Genomic DNA, 12,556 nt, shown 5'->3' with positions numbered 1-12,556 from the left:
TTTAACACGTTAATAGCAAAACCTTTTCGCACCCTTATTCAATTAATCTCTAATTAGAGACGCGCTCAAGGCTCTTAGTGTCAAGAGCTCACATTGCCTGTCACGAAAGCAAATGGAAATCTGACATCTCGATACTTGAATGAGGCCAATTGTATCGCAATATAGGTCAACGATGTACACAGGTATGTATTAGGCATTTGACATAATTAATTGGTATCGGCATTCTGTCAGACAACTCTAAACATGAATAATTTGTGGTAAATTACAGGTTTTTAATACGGCGTTTAATGATTATGCAAGCATTTAAAATGTTTAATGTATACGTATATAAATTTATGCAAATGTTTTATTTTAATACATTAAAAAGTACTGGGTTTAAGGAAAACTTGTCATATATTATCTTTTTAGGCATTAGTTAGTTAGGACACATTAGAAATAAATGAAAATAATAAAATAAGTGTCATATATAAAAATACGACATATATATGTTTTTCAGTGGCTTTTATTTGTAAGACTGATAAAATTCATCAAGAAATAAATATAGAAAACATGGATAAATTAGATATTAGTAACTTTGTAAAACACTATTTCTATCAAGTGAAGTGCTTCACAATAGATGTCGGAAGTAAAGAGAGTCAGTTATCAAAGTTTATTTATTGCTATTACTTTTGTTTCTTTTATAAAAATTCCACCGAACCGATTTTCAATACTCTTTTATCAATAGAGAGCCGAGGTATCTGTCAGTGTCATAGGCTTATACAATTTTCGTGGTAGTTGTGTGCAGTCTGTTCAAGTCTTCGACGACCGTATTCTGGGTATCTCCTGCCCTGAGAAGATCTCTAATGCAGATGAGGCAGATATAGACGAAAAAACTTGGAGGGAGGTGAAATACAAGGATCAAGACCGAATGCGAACTCTAAGGGTTATTGGACAATAAGATAAGTGTGTGCAGTCTTAGAAATTAGTCGAAAGACAACATTACTAACGAACGCTGTCGTAACGATGAGAGATAAATTATGATAGAGTTTTAGACCAAAGTTGTAGAGCTTGATAATGTCTGAAAAAATGTCAGCGACATATGTATGTCTGAACTTATATCATAAAAAAACCAGTCCTCTACCTAGACCGTTCATGTGGAAGGTTGAGGTATCTATATCATTTGTGTCACGCGTAATGGTTGCGAAGCGTGTTGCTAGTCTAGAATATAGTCCCGTGATTCCGCGTTATAGCATAATTGCATGAAGCCCTCCTAATAGATGGTAAATCCTATGTAAATATGTATTTCCAAACTACATGACAACTGAATTTATTGAGATCAAACATAATCGTTAGCTTTATCAGCGTCTTTGTATCGTTTCGTAGTATAATATAATATTTGTGTATTAATTATACAATAAATGATAATGACATCAAAAAATACAAATTATTCTTAGGGCAATACTTTAGACGACTGGTTAGAGAGACTGGTGTTTATATATTTTTACACGTTTTATGTGTACTGTAAAACATTAGCGGTTATTTTATCATTCACATTCCTCCAAAACGTTAATAAAACACAAAGCATAGTAGTTTACTTTTTAACTGATTAGTAATTTTTAATAAATCATCGTCATTATCAAACAATTTATTTGGTTCATTTCTGGACGCAGGCATCCTACATTTTCCTCCAGTACCTACGCCCTGTATCTGAAAACCAAGTTCCTTGGCGATGTCAGTCACCTAGTCGGTGGGCGGCCGCGCGATCTTTTGTTCGGTCGAGGTCTATACAACGAGTCTGGAGGTCTGTCGGTTCTTGTCCTTGCTACAAAGCCCACGGCCCACCGCTAATAGATTTTTAAATAAATTAATAAAATTAAGAGGCAATTGTTTGACAATTCTAGTGTCTTTTAGTCTCTAGTTGACAAACTAAAATAGTTAGAAATATTATGCATAACGCAGAGATGCGTTTGCCGCAAATGCAATATTTATTTTTCTGCAAATGTATTTACGACTATGTAAAGTATCACTATATTAATTATATAATATAATAATAATAAGTCTTTATTCATTTAAGTTGGTACATCTTTCTTTTCATAGTGTAAGATTTGGGAACCCTTTTAAGTAAATATACCTGTGTTAGGCTTCCCAGCTCTTTCAGAGTAATTATATATCAGATAATGTATCTGTAGATCAAATAAAATGGCTTTTGCATGATCAAATAAAAATATACAATTCAGAAATTAACAAGATAGCGGTATTCGCCGACTGTAAAATAACTATGTACTTAGAAGTCATCATATTTACACATTAACAAACTAGATGGCGTATTTAAAAAAATACAACCATTAGCAGACACCGAAAACATTACCCTGTTTAGATTTCTCTCGCGATTCTAGACTCTTTAGATTTTTATGTATGTATTAACGTGATAAGCAGACTTGACATCTGATTACCATATCATATTTAAAATTCCGAGTACATTTACAATTCTTTAAATTAGACTAAATATTGAAAATGTAATAAAATATTAGATATAAACATTTAAAAGGGTACATTTAAAGGTCAGTATAATTAAAGCTATTAAAAACATGCGTAAGTTAGAATAAAATAGAATCTAACTAAAATGTCAGAAGTTGTATAGGTATACTATAGATGGCGCTAATCTCAAAAAGATATTTAAAACAAAAATTTAAAGTTAGATAATAATTATTAATAATTGTTACTTAATTTATATTTATCCTACTTTAAGTCATCATATTACATTCTATTGTATGAGAAAAAAGGTTTTTAATTTTATTTGATACATTTTAATTTCATAGTATTTTCTGTAAACAGTTAAGAATATTTGTAAAATGGATGGTCCAGAAACCAAAAAGTTTTACCAAAATCTATTTTATATTATAACTAAGTTAAGGTGTATTAGAACAGTAAATAGTTCTATTTTATGTTAAATAAATTTATCTGATTCAATTTAATAATTTGTGGATAATTTTATACCTTTTCCACCTTTTGTTTTCAATGTCTTGGACAGACGGGATTTGTTCGGGTACAGGTTCTGAGGCGTTGTATTCAGGATCCGTAGGTTGCAGTTAAATACAATTGGATTTCCTTTACCAAGGAATAGCATTACATAATTATTATATCATCTTTTTAACTAAGGAATCTGTTTGTATGAAAATGCCTTACTAAGACTAGGTTACATAACAATTATGATTTTAAAAGAGAACATAATTTTAATTAACACCATGCTTGCTAAAACTTTATAGGTTTATACTTAAAGTTTCCAATTCGGAAAATATATTTTGGTTTTAGTTTAGTACAAATTAAATCAAAGGTAATTGGAATTGAAAAATAACATGGTCATTTCACAAGAAAAAATATATTGGGAATAATTTCTGTTTACTTAGTACCGTTTTATGGAGCACTGGGTCCACTAAATCGTAGGATAATATCCTATCTCGTACGTGCAGGAGTTAAGCCTAGATTTAGTTTAGATTTAAACATACAGGAGGTAAACCTTAATCCATCCACTTCATTGTCCAGGTCCATTTTTCAGTTCCTAAATACATTAACTTCAATAGTCTATCCATAACAATGACTTATCAAAATTTTATAGGTACTAAAAAATAGAACTAAAAATTTCTCAAATTAAATCTCTCAATATACATAATGTTACATAGTGTATAGGTAATCTATCTATCCAATGAATAGTCTATAAATATGAATTATAAATTATTTAAATTAAAAAGTTAATTCCTAATCAAACACACGTTTAAGCGGTTTTTTTTCAATTGTGAAAGAGAAGTATGCGTACTTTATTAAAACAGTGAAATAAGATTAATGTATAAAGTATAAGCTTTTAAATGTCCCATACATAAGTTGCCCAGTATCATTAGATACGAAAAGTGATTGTAAAGGTTTTCCTACTTAAAATATGTGCGCGTTAACTTTAGTTCACCATTCATAATCTGACCAAGTTACGTGCCGAGACTATAACATAAGCACAATTTATAATTTGTAACTAGCTCAGACTCAACTCTAAATTGCGCTATACAAATGATAATAGATAACAGAATATAGCAAGCACCTATTTTTATTTAATAATAATATGAATAAAATTAATTTGCCACTTCACAATATTGCATTTTACAGGTTATACTGCAGGTATTGATCATCGTTGTGAGGGGCTAATGCCGATAAAAGGGATTTGGAAGTCTGTGGTAACAGGTCAACAGTCATTAAATGCGGATGGAAAATAATCAAAGGCAAAAAAGAAATTAAAAAAAAACATGAGTGGTGAAGAAAAATTAAATATAATTATTATATATATATATATAATTATTATATACTTAAATTAAAAGTATGTTTAATTTAAGTATCCCAAATTTTCTGTTGCATCACAATCAAGGTTTACAAATATATAAATCAGCTATTTATCTTTTTAACGATGTGGCATGGTGCGTTATTCTAATTGTACATTTATACAATGTGAAGGTAAGTAATACAGTCTAGACACACTCAAGTAATCTGTCCCATCTATTTGAAATGAACCCACCACTAAAAGCCTTTGAACGCACGTGTCCCGACATTCAAACTGGACTAATTAATTGGCATTCTATAACCGACATCGCTAACACATGGTTTGCAGACATTTCGCTTGATGCACGCTATAATTGAATTCTAAATATAACTTTTGTATTCTTATAATACGAAAATCTGGTTATTTTAACCAGATTTTCGTATTACGATATCACGCTTTTTAAATCCTGAACTAAGATTACAAAAGGTACATTTAAGATTCGTGGTGGAAGATGGTCAAAACCCATCTCGGCAAAGGACGACCTGAAACGCGATGAGAAGACGTTTGCGAAACTGTCCTGTCTATGGGTAAGATGGCATTCGTCAGAAGAAGCCCATACCTGTGAAGAGATCTTATCTTCTATAATCTAGGATGCATATTGATAATAGTTGGTGTCACCTTTTTCTTTTGTCTTCGCATATGTGTTTTAAGTCGATCTATATAAAATAAACTCGTGTTTGTTTATTACAGTATTTATAACTCAAGAACGGATGAACCGATTTGGCGAAAGTTGGTAGCTTGGAACCAATAGATGGACATAGGCCTGTTTGCGTGGGACGTGATGTAAAACGTTGTATAAGAAAACGCAACAAACAGTAAGAACAAAAAAAGTATGATTAAAGTTAAGTATGATTTAAAAATTTGATAGTTAGAAGTTTTGAAGTTAATCGATTTACTTCAAGTTTCTATTAGCTTATCGTGCCGATATTTTCATTAACAATGCCACGACCAAGACGATGGACTCTGCCGACCGATTTTAATGAGTTCTTAAGCGGATTTGAGAATTGTTAATTATGTATTTACAATTTGATGTTTTTATTTGATTTTTAAGTTTGAAATTTTGTATTTAATTTATTTATTTATTAATTGAATAATGTACAGGACGTCTGTCGCCTCCGCTGGTTAATAATAAGTATCAATATATTTGTATGTTTTATATAAATAATTAATTTATTTGTAATTAACTTGTTATAGGCTTTTTTTATTTGTTTATAGACATACGATATATGTATCATAAATTCATTATGAAACAAAATAATACATTCACTTTAAATATTAACTCAATGTAAACTATCTTTGTTTACTCCCAGTCCCATAGCAGGTTGGACACGAAAGTACAAATTAATATTTAAATACAGGTCATATGATATAAATTATAATGAGGTCAATTGTGGAACATGTCTACATATATATATGTATATCTTACACAACTTTTTAGTTATAAGTGAATACATATAACACATATAACTAAAAAGTTGTGTAAGAGCCATTAGAAGCATTACATAATTTACTTCACGATTCATTTGTTTTCAGCCGTCGTCGGCGGGTGACGACCACAAGTGGAAGGATCTCTATTTGACGTCGACTTATTAGTTATTAATACACATACATATATAAGTTTTTATATTAGTTATTAAGATTAAAGAACCTTGTCGATTATGAGAAAGCTTAAAGGATATATAAAGAAGGATTCATTTACACTCGAAATAGACACGATAAATCCTTTTAAACGATTGTGTAAGAATCCTAATGAGATTCTGTTCTAAAGATAGCTTTTTCTTAGATTATATTACTGGGGAGTTCAGTGACCTTTCTTTTTAATTAGTCAAATCGATACCGTGATCTCTTGGGATTCTAAACGTGTACATAAGGCCTGTTGCACAATGTATGGATAAAGTACCAACTCATAACTTATTCGAAAGATAAAAGTTCCAAATAAGATATTTCGCGTTTCATGACGAATAGCGCTATCTGACAGTCGTGAAACGCAAAAATAAGTAAGTAGTAAGTCCTACCAATAAGTAATAAATAGCTTATTTGGAACTTATCCGTAGATTGTGAAACAGATCCTAAATCTGATACCATGATATCAAGATAATAATTATAAATTAATAACAATCATTTTATTTTATAATTAACATTCACTATTGCAGGGCTCTAGGAAGGTGAAATTTTATCCGCAAACCTAACTTTGCAATTGACTACAAGGCATGCACGCGAACCGAGACCGCACTAGCATGGTTATTGCGCATTTTAGTTGACAACTGTTTGTCTATAGAAAGTGCTGGTCACCAACGCCTGACAGTGGTCTGGACTAAATTACAAATAACCTTAATAACCGTCGCGGTTTTAAACAATGTTTTATCTATTTTAAAATGTAATTAGCTTAACATTATCTCAATTCACTTTGGACGTTACATAATGCATAGTTATAAATCGTTTATTTTTAATGAAAGTGGTACATTTTTATTGGTTAGCTATAATAAAAATCGCATAACCAGCCATGTAAAAAAAGAGTGTGTGTACTTCTGTACACGCGTTAGAAGTTATACTTCTTTGGCGTATGGAAAAAAATAACTAAAATGCAGTAGTGATTAACGATAAATATTAAAATTGATCGAAAAGATTTTATTTAAAAAAATAAATCGTTAGTAAATACTATCACCGTCGTATATGAAATTGATTTAATAACACCAAAATAATATTTATTTATTCACACTGTTTAATTGTACTGTTACGAAACACGTGTTCTAAATATAAAAATACTTGAACATAGTTATCGATTTCCTTGCCACCTAGACCTAACTTTACGATGTCGAATTTAGGTGTTTGGTGTGAGCGTCCATCGTAAAAGTTCACTCTCATCATTTTTCTTTATCGCGCCAAAAGAAGTATAACTTCATAAAGACATGCAATGTATAAATTAATTATCATAGTTTAATAACAAGAACAGTAAAGTTATAATCGTCAAAATTATATTCTAAATGTTCTTCAACAATATCAAGAATTTTAAACGCTTTTCAATATTTAATCACCTTCCCCTTGTAAGCATTACACGGCAGTTATCTATAACTACTAGGAAGGTGATTAAATAGTGCGATAAACATGGTATAACAAGTTTTGAAATAAATCGTGGTACATGTATGTGGGAGTTGAATAGACACTGTAACTTGATGTCTTCTTAATAAAATACATACAAAACCTTTTTATTAGTAGTATCAATCATTTACAACTGAAGTTCTTTAGATAACGAAACCCTGAAGGAGCTTCTAAGGAAGTTTTTCAGGCGACACTATCGCGTTGGCCGCTGTTCTGTGGTCGAAAGACTCTTATCGACTCGAATAGGGGCAAGTGTTAAAAAAAATGAAATATATGAATATTCTCTTTATATATATTCTATTAAGAAATCAAGATTTGTAACTGTATAAGTTTTTTTTACACCGTTGAAGAATATTCAACCAGAATAGTCTGATCTTTAATTTGTATAGAGTCTCCAAACTTCTCCTTGTATTCAAGTATTTTTGTATTATTGGAATCAATTATAAATAAAACACTAAATAATCAGTCATACATTTTATTCGATCTAGAAAGGGTAATTCCTCTTGGTGTTTACACGGAATATTCCAGATCTGAAATAATTTAATTAATGTTAAAACCAAAATTAAATAAATGTTTTATCATAAAGCATCTTTTACTTTGCGCCGACAAACAATACGTCGCAGTTTAACATAATACCTATCAGGTACTTTAAATATCATTAATGCTTAATAAAATCGTGAACAAATTGTCTTTGTCATAAAGTTGTTTGGTCGGTCATTATATCCAATAAAGAATATTAATGACGATTTAATGTATGTTCAGTTTTGAACTATTGGCTTGAGCGTGGGTCTCTCAACACTGATGTCGTGTCGAATCATGGCTGTGTACCGACAGACTTACTTTCTACGTGCACAATTAATTTGCTAGTACGCTGATAGAAAACGTCGTGTAGTAGCATGCCTTAAATCCTAAAATAGACGGCTTGTGTCAGGAACAGAAGGCTGACCTAGCTAAATATAAAATGATCATGAAACAGATACAGAAGACAAGACCAGGTCGCAACACCGCTGCATTTTAATGTTTACTGTTTAAAGTCCGAGAAAAGTTTTGAATTATACCTACTTAAATAATGAGTAGATATATCTATGACGTCTTAGTGGGTTTCACACAAAATTTTCTTACTCTTAAATTGCTGATTAATATAGAGTAGAGTTATAAGCTAGCCATAATATATGCCTTATTCGAAAACTAAATCAGTTTAATTGGACTGTTTTAACTGTAGAACCTTTGAAGTTACAATAATAATAGTAATTGTGATTCTTACGCAAGTTTAAAGAGATCATTCGTTCCCAAGGGTATGAGGAATCCTCTGCATGTATTCCATCTCATATCTGACAAATTTGAACATTGGTTAGCTCTGAGGTGGGTGTTCGTCAACGATGCGGCAAACAGTTCCCAGGCACGGTTGTGGCTACAAGCTCCTGATAGGACACATCCTGGTTGACCATCCCCACCATTGGGGTAGATGTCTACGTGACCAATGGCATCTGCGATACCCCTCGGAAATAGGCCGAAAGCATCAGTGTGAATAACTTCGACGTACAGTGCGTCCCTTGAAGAAAGACGTTGGGAGTTTGCTCCCCATTGATCACGTGAAGGGTCCAGACCTGCAGCAAGTTGATAGATTGAATACAATTTTAATTTAAACATTTAAATAATCATTAACTCACGTCTATGTTATTATAAATTATTCAACAGTTCTAAATTAATCAAGAAATTTTGAGATAAATAGAAACAATAGAAAATATGAAAAGTATTCGAGAACAGGTATTAGTGCAAATATTCTACGAGCAGTATTAAATGGAACTGGACTGGACATATGAGGACTAACAAAGAAAAATGGACTAAGGATGTAAGTGAGGCCTATGTCGACAGGCAACCTGACCAAAGCGGTTGAGAATAAATTATTATTTTTGCTATATAATTAGATTTAAGAATATTTCTGTTTGATAAGAATAGCATTTAAGCTAAATGGTCAGCGAATAAAGGGCTTTTTTTATTATGTATTTTATTTTATAGTAGTGCAATTAAATAAAAACAACTTTAATACGCCAATTCGTGTATAATTGAAATTGGCATTACCTGTGATCCTTGCAACTTGACCGTTCAAAGTCCTTCCAGCGTATCCAGCAACATGTGCTCCAAGATTGAAACCGACTAAATGGACATCGCTGAGAGTCGTAATGTTTGCTTCTATCAGATTATTAATAAGTTCAGCCACCGCAGTACCAACACCAGGCACGGCACTTACAGCATTCGAATAACTCTGGAGAGAGTATTGGGACCAGTCCACAACAATTACGTTAGTGTCGAAAGCAGTGAGCAGCGCTGAAAAGTTATTATTAGTTTAATACACAAAATCTTTTGTATCTATTATTATATTGTAGATAGACCTTGTCTGGAGTCTGGGTCTGTCTTACCACATTTTCTAGAAGGTTCTTATCTCGAGATATAAGTAGCTGTGCATTGAAATATTTATTTATAAGAAAGGGAGGCAAAATATGTTAAAGCAGCTTCCGTATCCCATGAACATCCATGTTAGTAGGTGCGTTGGCGGTCTTAAATTTTAATATAAAAGCTTGCTTCAGAACACAGCTACAGCGTATTTCTTCTACATACTGCGATTATATTTTTGTCGAGACTAAAATATACGTACCATCTTTAACGGTAGGATTTAGACTGGTAAAAGCAGTTCCCTCGTGACCATGGATTATGATGGTTGTGACATTACGGGTGCCGGCTAATGAAGTTTCTCCTATAGACGAGATCGTTCCATTGAATCTCTCCAGACTACGTAAGTTGTCTCTGAGAAAAGATTTTGTACATATGTACATACACATACATATTTTTATGTTATCAATATTATGCTATTTTAATTCAAACCTCGCGAGCCCTCTGGCATTGAGAGTGTCCATGGGTGGCGGTATCACTTAACATCAGGTGAGCCTCCTGCCCGTTTGCCTATTCTATAAAAAAAAACCCTACATGACACATTGCAGGTCAACCATAAACGCCTCGTCTTGAGAGCCTGAAGAAAACTATACTCTTTATCTGAGATTCAGATTTATTGTAAGAAGTAGAAGAACTATTCGAGTCTCGGCCAAGTCAAGTTCACATAATTGTCTACAGAAACATTGTTCTTGTCAAACTTTGTTTTTGTTATAATTACAGTGAAAACGTTACTTATCTCTAAAGCCATAACAAGGCAATGTTGCGTTTATTGCAAAAATCTATAATCATATTAATATCGTGTGAAACTGCAAGATACAATCAATTTAAAAGCTTTCAAAAAACATAATTTCAAGTTCAATAATAGTTTCATTTTAAATGGGAAATTTTAATAATAAAGCATAAATTAAATATTTAATTACGTATATATAGTTTAAACATATACGTAATTATTTATCTTCAATTTTAATTTAATGATTGTCCATTTGGTGGTGTCAGATTCGCAGCCATAAAAATAGTTTAATTTGAAATGGGAAATCTTAATTATAAAGCATAAGTTAAATATTTAATTACGTATATATAGTTTAAACATATACGTAATTTTATTAATTTTCAATTTTTATTTAATGATTTTCCGTTTGGTGGCGCCAGATTCGCAGCTTAGACACGCCCACGTCACCGTTTTCCATTACTTGGTGGTTGTTTTTATTAAGCCCAAGTTTTCTTTGTGCGTCTTTCAATGAATGTAAGTGTACTTCATGAACCATAATTCGCTCTAAGTCCTGTTTCTGAATCTCTGGTCATTAAGACAAGTGTTAAATTATTACCTAAATGTTGTCGTTTAATAAATTAAAAAGCTACCTTGTATACGCGTAGTACACGTTCAATCTTCCGCTAGACGGTTTAATGCTTTCATACTCTCCACTGCTACCTAGAAAGATTATTAAAAATATACGAAATATTCCATGTAAAATATTTTTGTGCTGTGTACTAACAGCAGTATTCAATTCAGCATAAGCCCAGCTTAACAGAAACTATAGCTAATTAGCTATAAACACATAAATTTGTATTAAATTGCTTAAGTCTTATCAAATTTGCAACCATAATGATGGAATGATACAACCCACGTGAACTCCAAGAACTAGATTTCTTAGGATATGTGCGACGGCGAAAGCCTAGGTAATTTGCGGAACTAAGGGCAAGAACCAGTCTGTTGCATAGATCCCCGTTATTCAGGACGTTGTGCCTACTGAATTCTGTCTCTGACACTATCGACATATTTGTATGTTCGCATTGTGTTATTCGATATTGTGTTTAAGTTTATATATGTACTTTATTATATTTTATTAAATTCCCGACATTATCGTATTGGCAATGTCTGTAAGGATAATGTATATATTTCTGTTATGAATAAATAAATTTTGTTTGTCGTTGACTGACAATTAAATGACTAAAACTTAAAGATGATTTCAAAGATCTATGTAAATTATAAAAATTCAACTTACCCGCCACAGCAAGGCAAAGTAATAACACCTTGAACAACATGTCTTAAAACTTATTAATACAATACTATATAATATTTAGTATTGACGCATTTAAATACTTAAATAATTTGATAAAATTGATAAAAAAGTGACCGTTAAAAAGTATCCCGTAAAGAGCGGTGTCTTTTGATCTATAGATTGATTAGAATGATAATCTGATAAGGTTGATATAAAATCTAATAAATATAATTATTAAATTTGATTTGAATACATATAAAAGTTTATTGTCCTTCACGACAGCGCATTATCAGACCTTGATTATTTAGTAAATAATTGTCATATAGTGACGTTCAATTACAGAAAATTATTTTAAATTTTAACAAAAATTTTACGAATTTAAAAATCCCTTCCAACATAAGTTTTTCAATCCTAGAGAGACTTGTACATCAGGGTACTTCACCCTCCAACGGTTTAAGGAAATTATAACTTAGCAATACAAAGACTTATTACTAAAATTCTAATTCATTAAGCTAATTAATTTGTCATATTTGTTTTAAATATTGTAGAATTGTTTGATGATTTGCTTTTTTTTAAAAGAGTACCGAGAGTTTTTTACGCCGGCTTTTTCTCTCGGCCTCACCCTCTGTCTTCTTTGCCGATGAGTAGGGATGCCAACAGGTTCCAA

The 12,556-nt window shown here is 31.6% G+C and overlaps 1 protein-coding gene across 1 annotated transcript; it reads right to left on the bottom strand.

Moving 5' to 3' along the window:
• Positions 1-7,897: 7,897 nt before the first annotated feature.
• LOC110992251 (lipase member H-B) lies at positions 7,898-12,018 on the bottom strand. The gene is made up of 6 exons (XM_022257987.2): positions 11,893-12,018; positions 11,249-11,318; positions 10,095-10,243; positions 9,521-9,766; positions 8,703-9,045; positions 7,898-7,968 (listed from the first exon to the last, which is right to left on the bottom strand). The coding sequence occupies exons 1-6, from the start codon at positions 11,930-11,932 to the stop codon at positions 7,923-7,925; spliced, it is 894 nt and encodes a 297-aa protein (XP_022113679.2). The 5' UTR covers positions 11,933-12,018; the 3' UTR covers positions 7,898-7,922.
• Between the last annotated feature and the right edge of the window lie 538 nt (positions 12,019-12,556).

The sequence above is a fragment of the Pieris rapae genome, chromosome 15 (assembly GCF_905147795.1).
Source record: "Pieris rapae chromosome 15, ilPieRapa1.1, whole genome shotgun sequence".
In the NCBI taxonomy this organism is placed as follows: Eukaryota; Metazoa; Arthropoda; class Insecta; order Lepidoptera; family Pieridae; genus Pieris; species Pieris rapae.
Note: the sequence above shows the minus strand (reverse complement) of the source record. Positions and strands in the feature narration are given on the sequence as shown.

Coding starts and splice junctions, on each gene's coding strand:
- LOC110992251 (XM_022257987.2), bottom strand. CDS start 11,932: ATGTTGTTCAAGGTGTTATTACTTTGCCTTGCTGTGGCGG. Junction 11,319..11,892: donor ACTTTGCCTTGCTGTGGCGG/GTAAGTTGAATT, acceptor TAATCTTTCTAG/GTAGCAGTGGAGAGTATGAA. Junction 7,969..8,702: donor AATGATCTCTTTAAACTTGC/GTAAGAATCACA, acceptor AAATTATTTCAG/ATCTGGAATATTCCGTGTAA.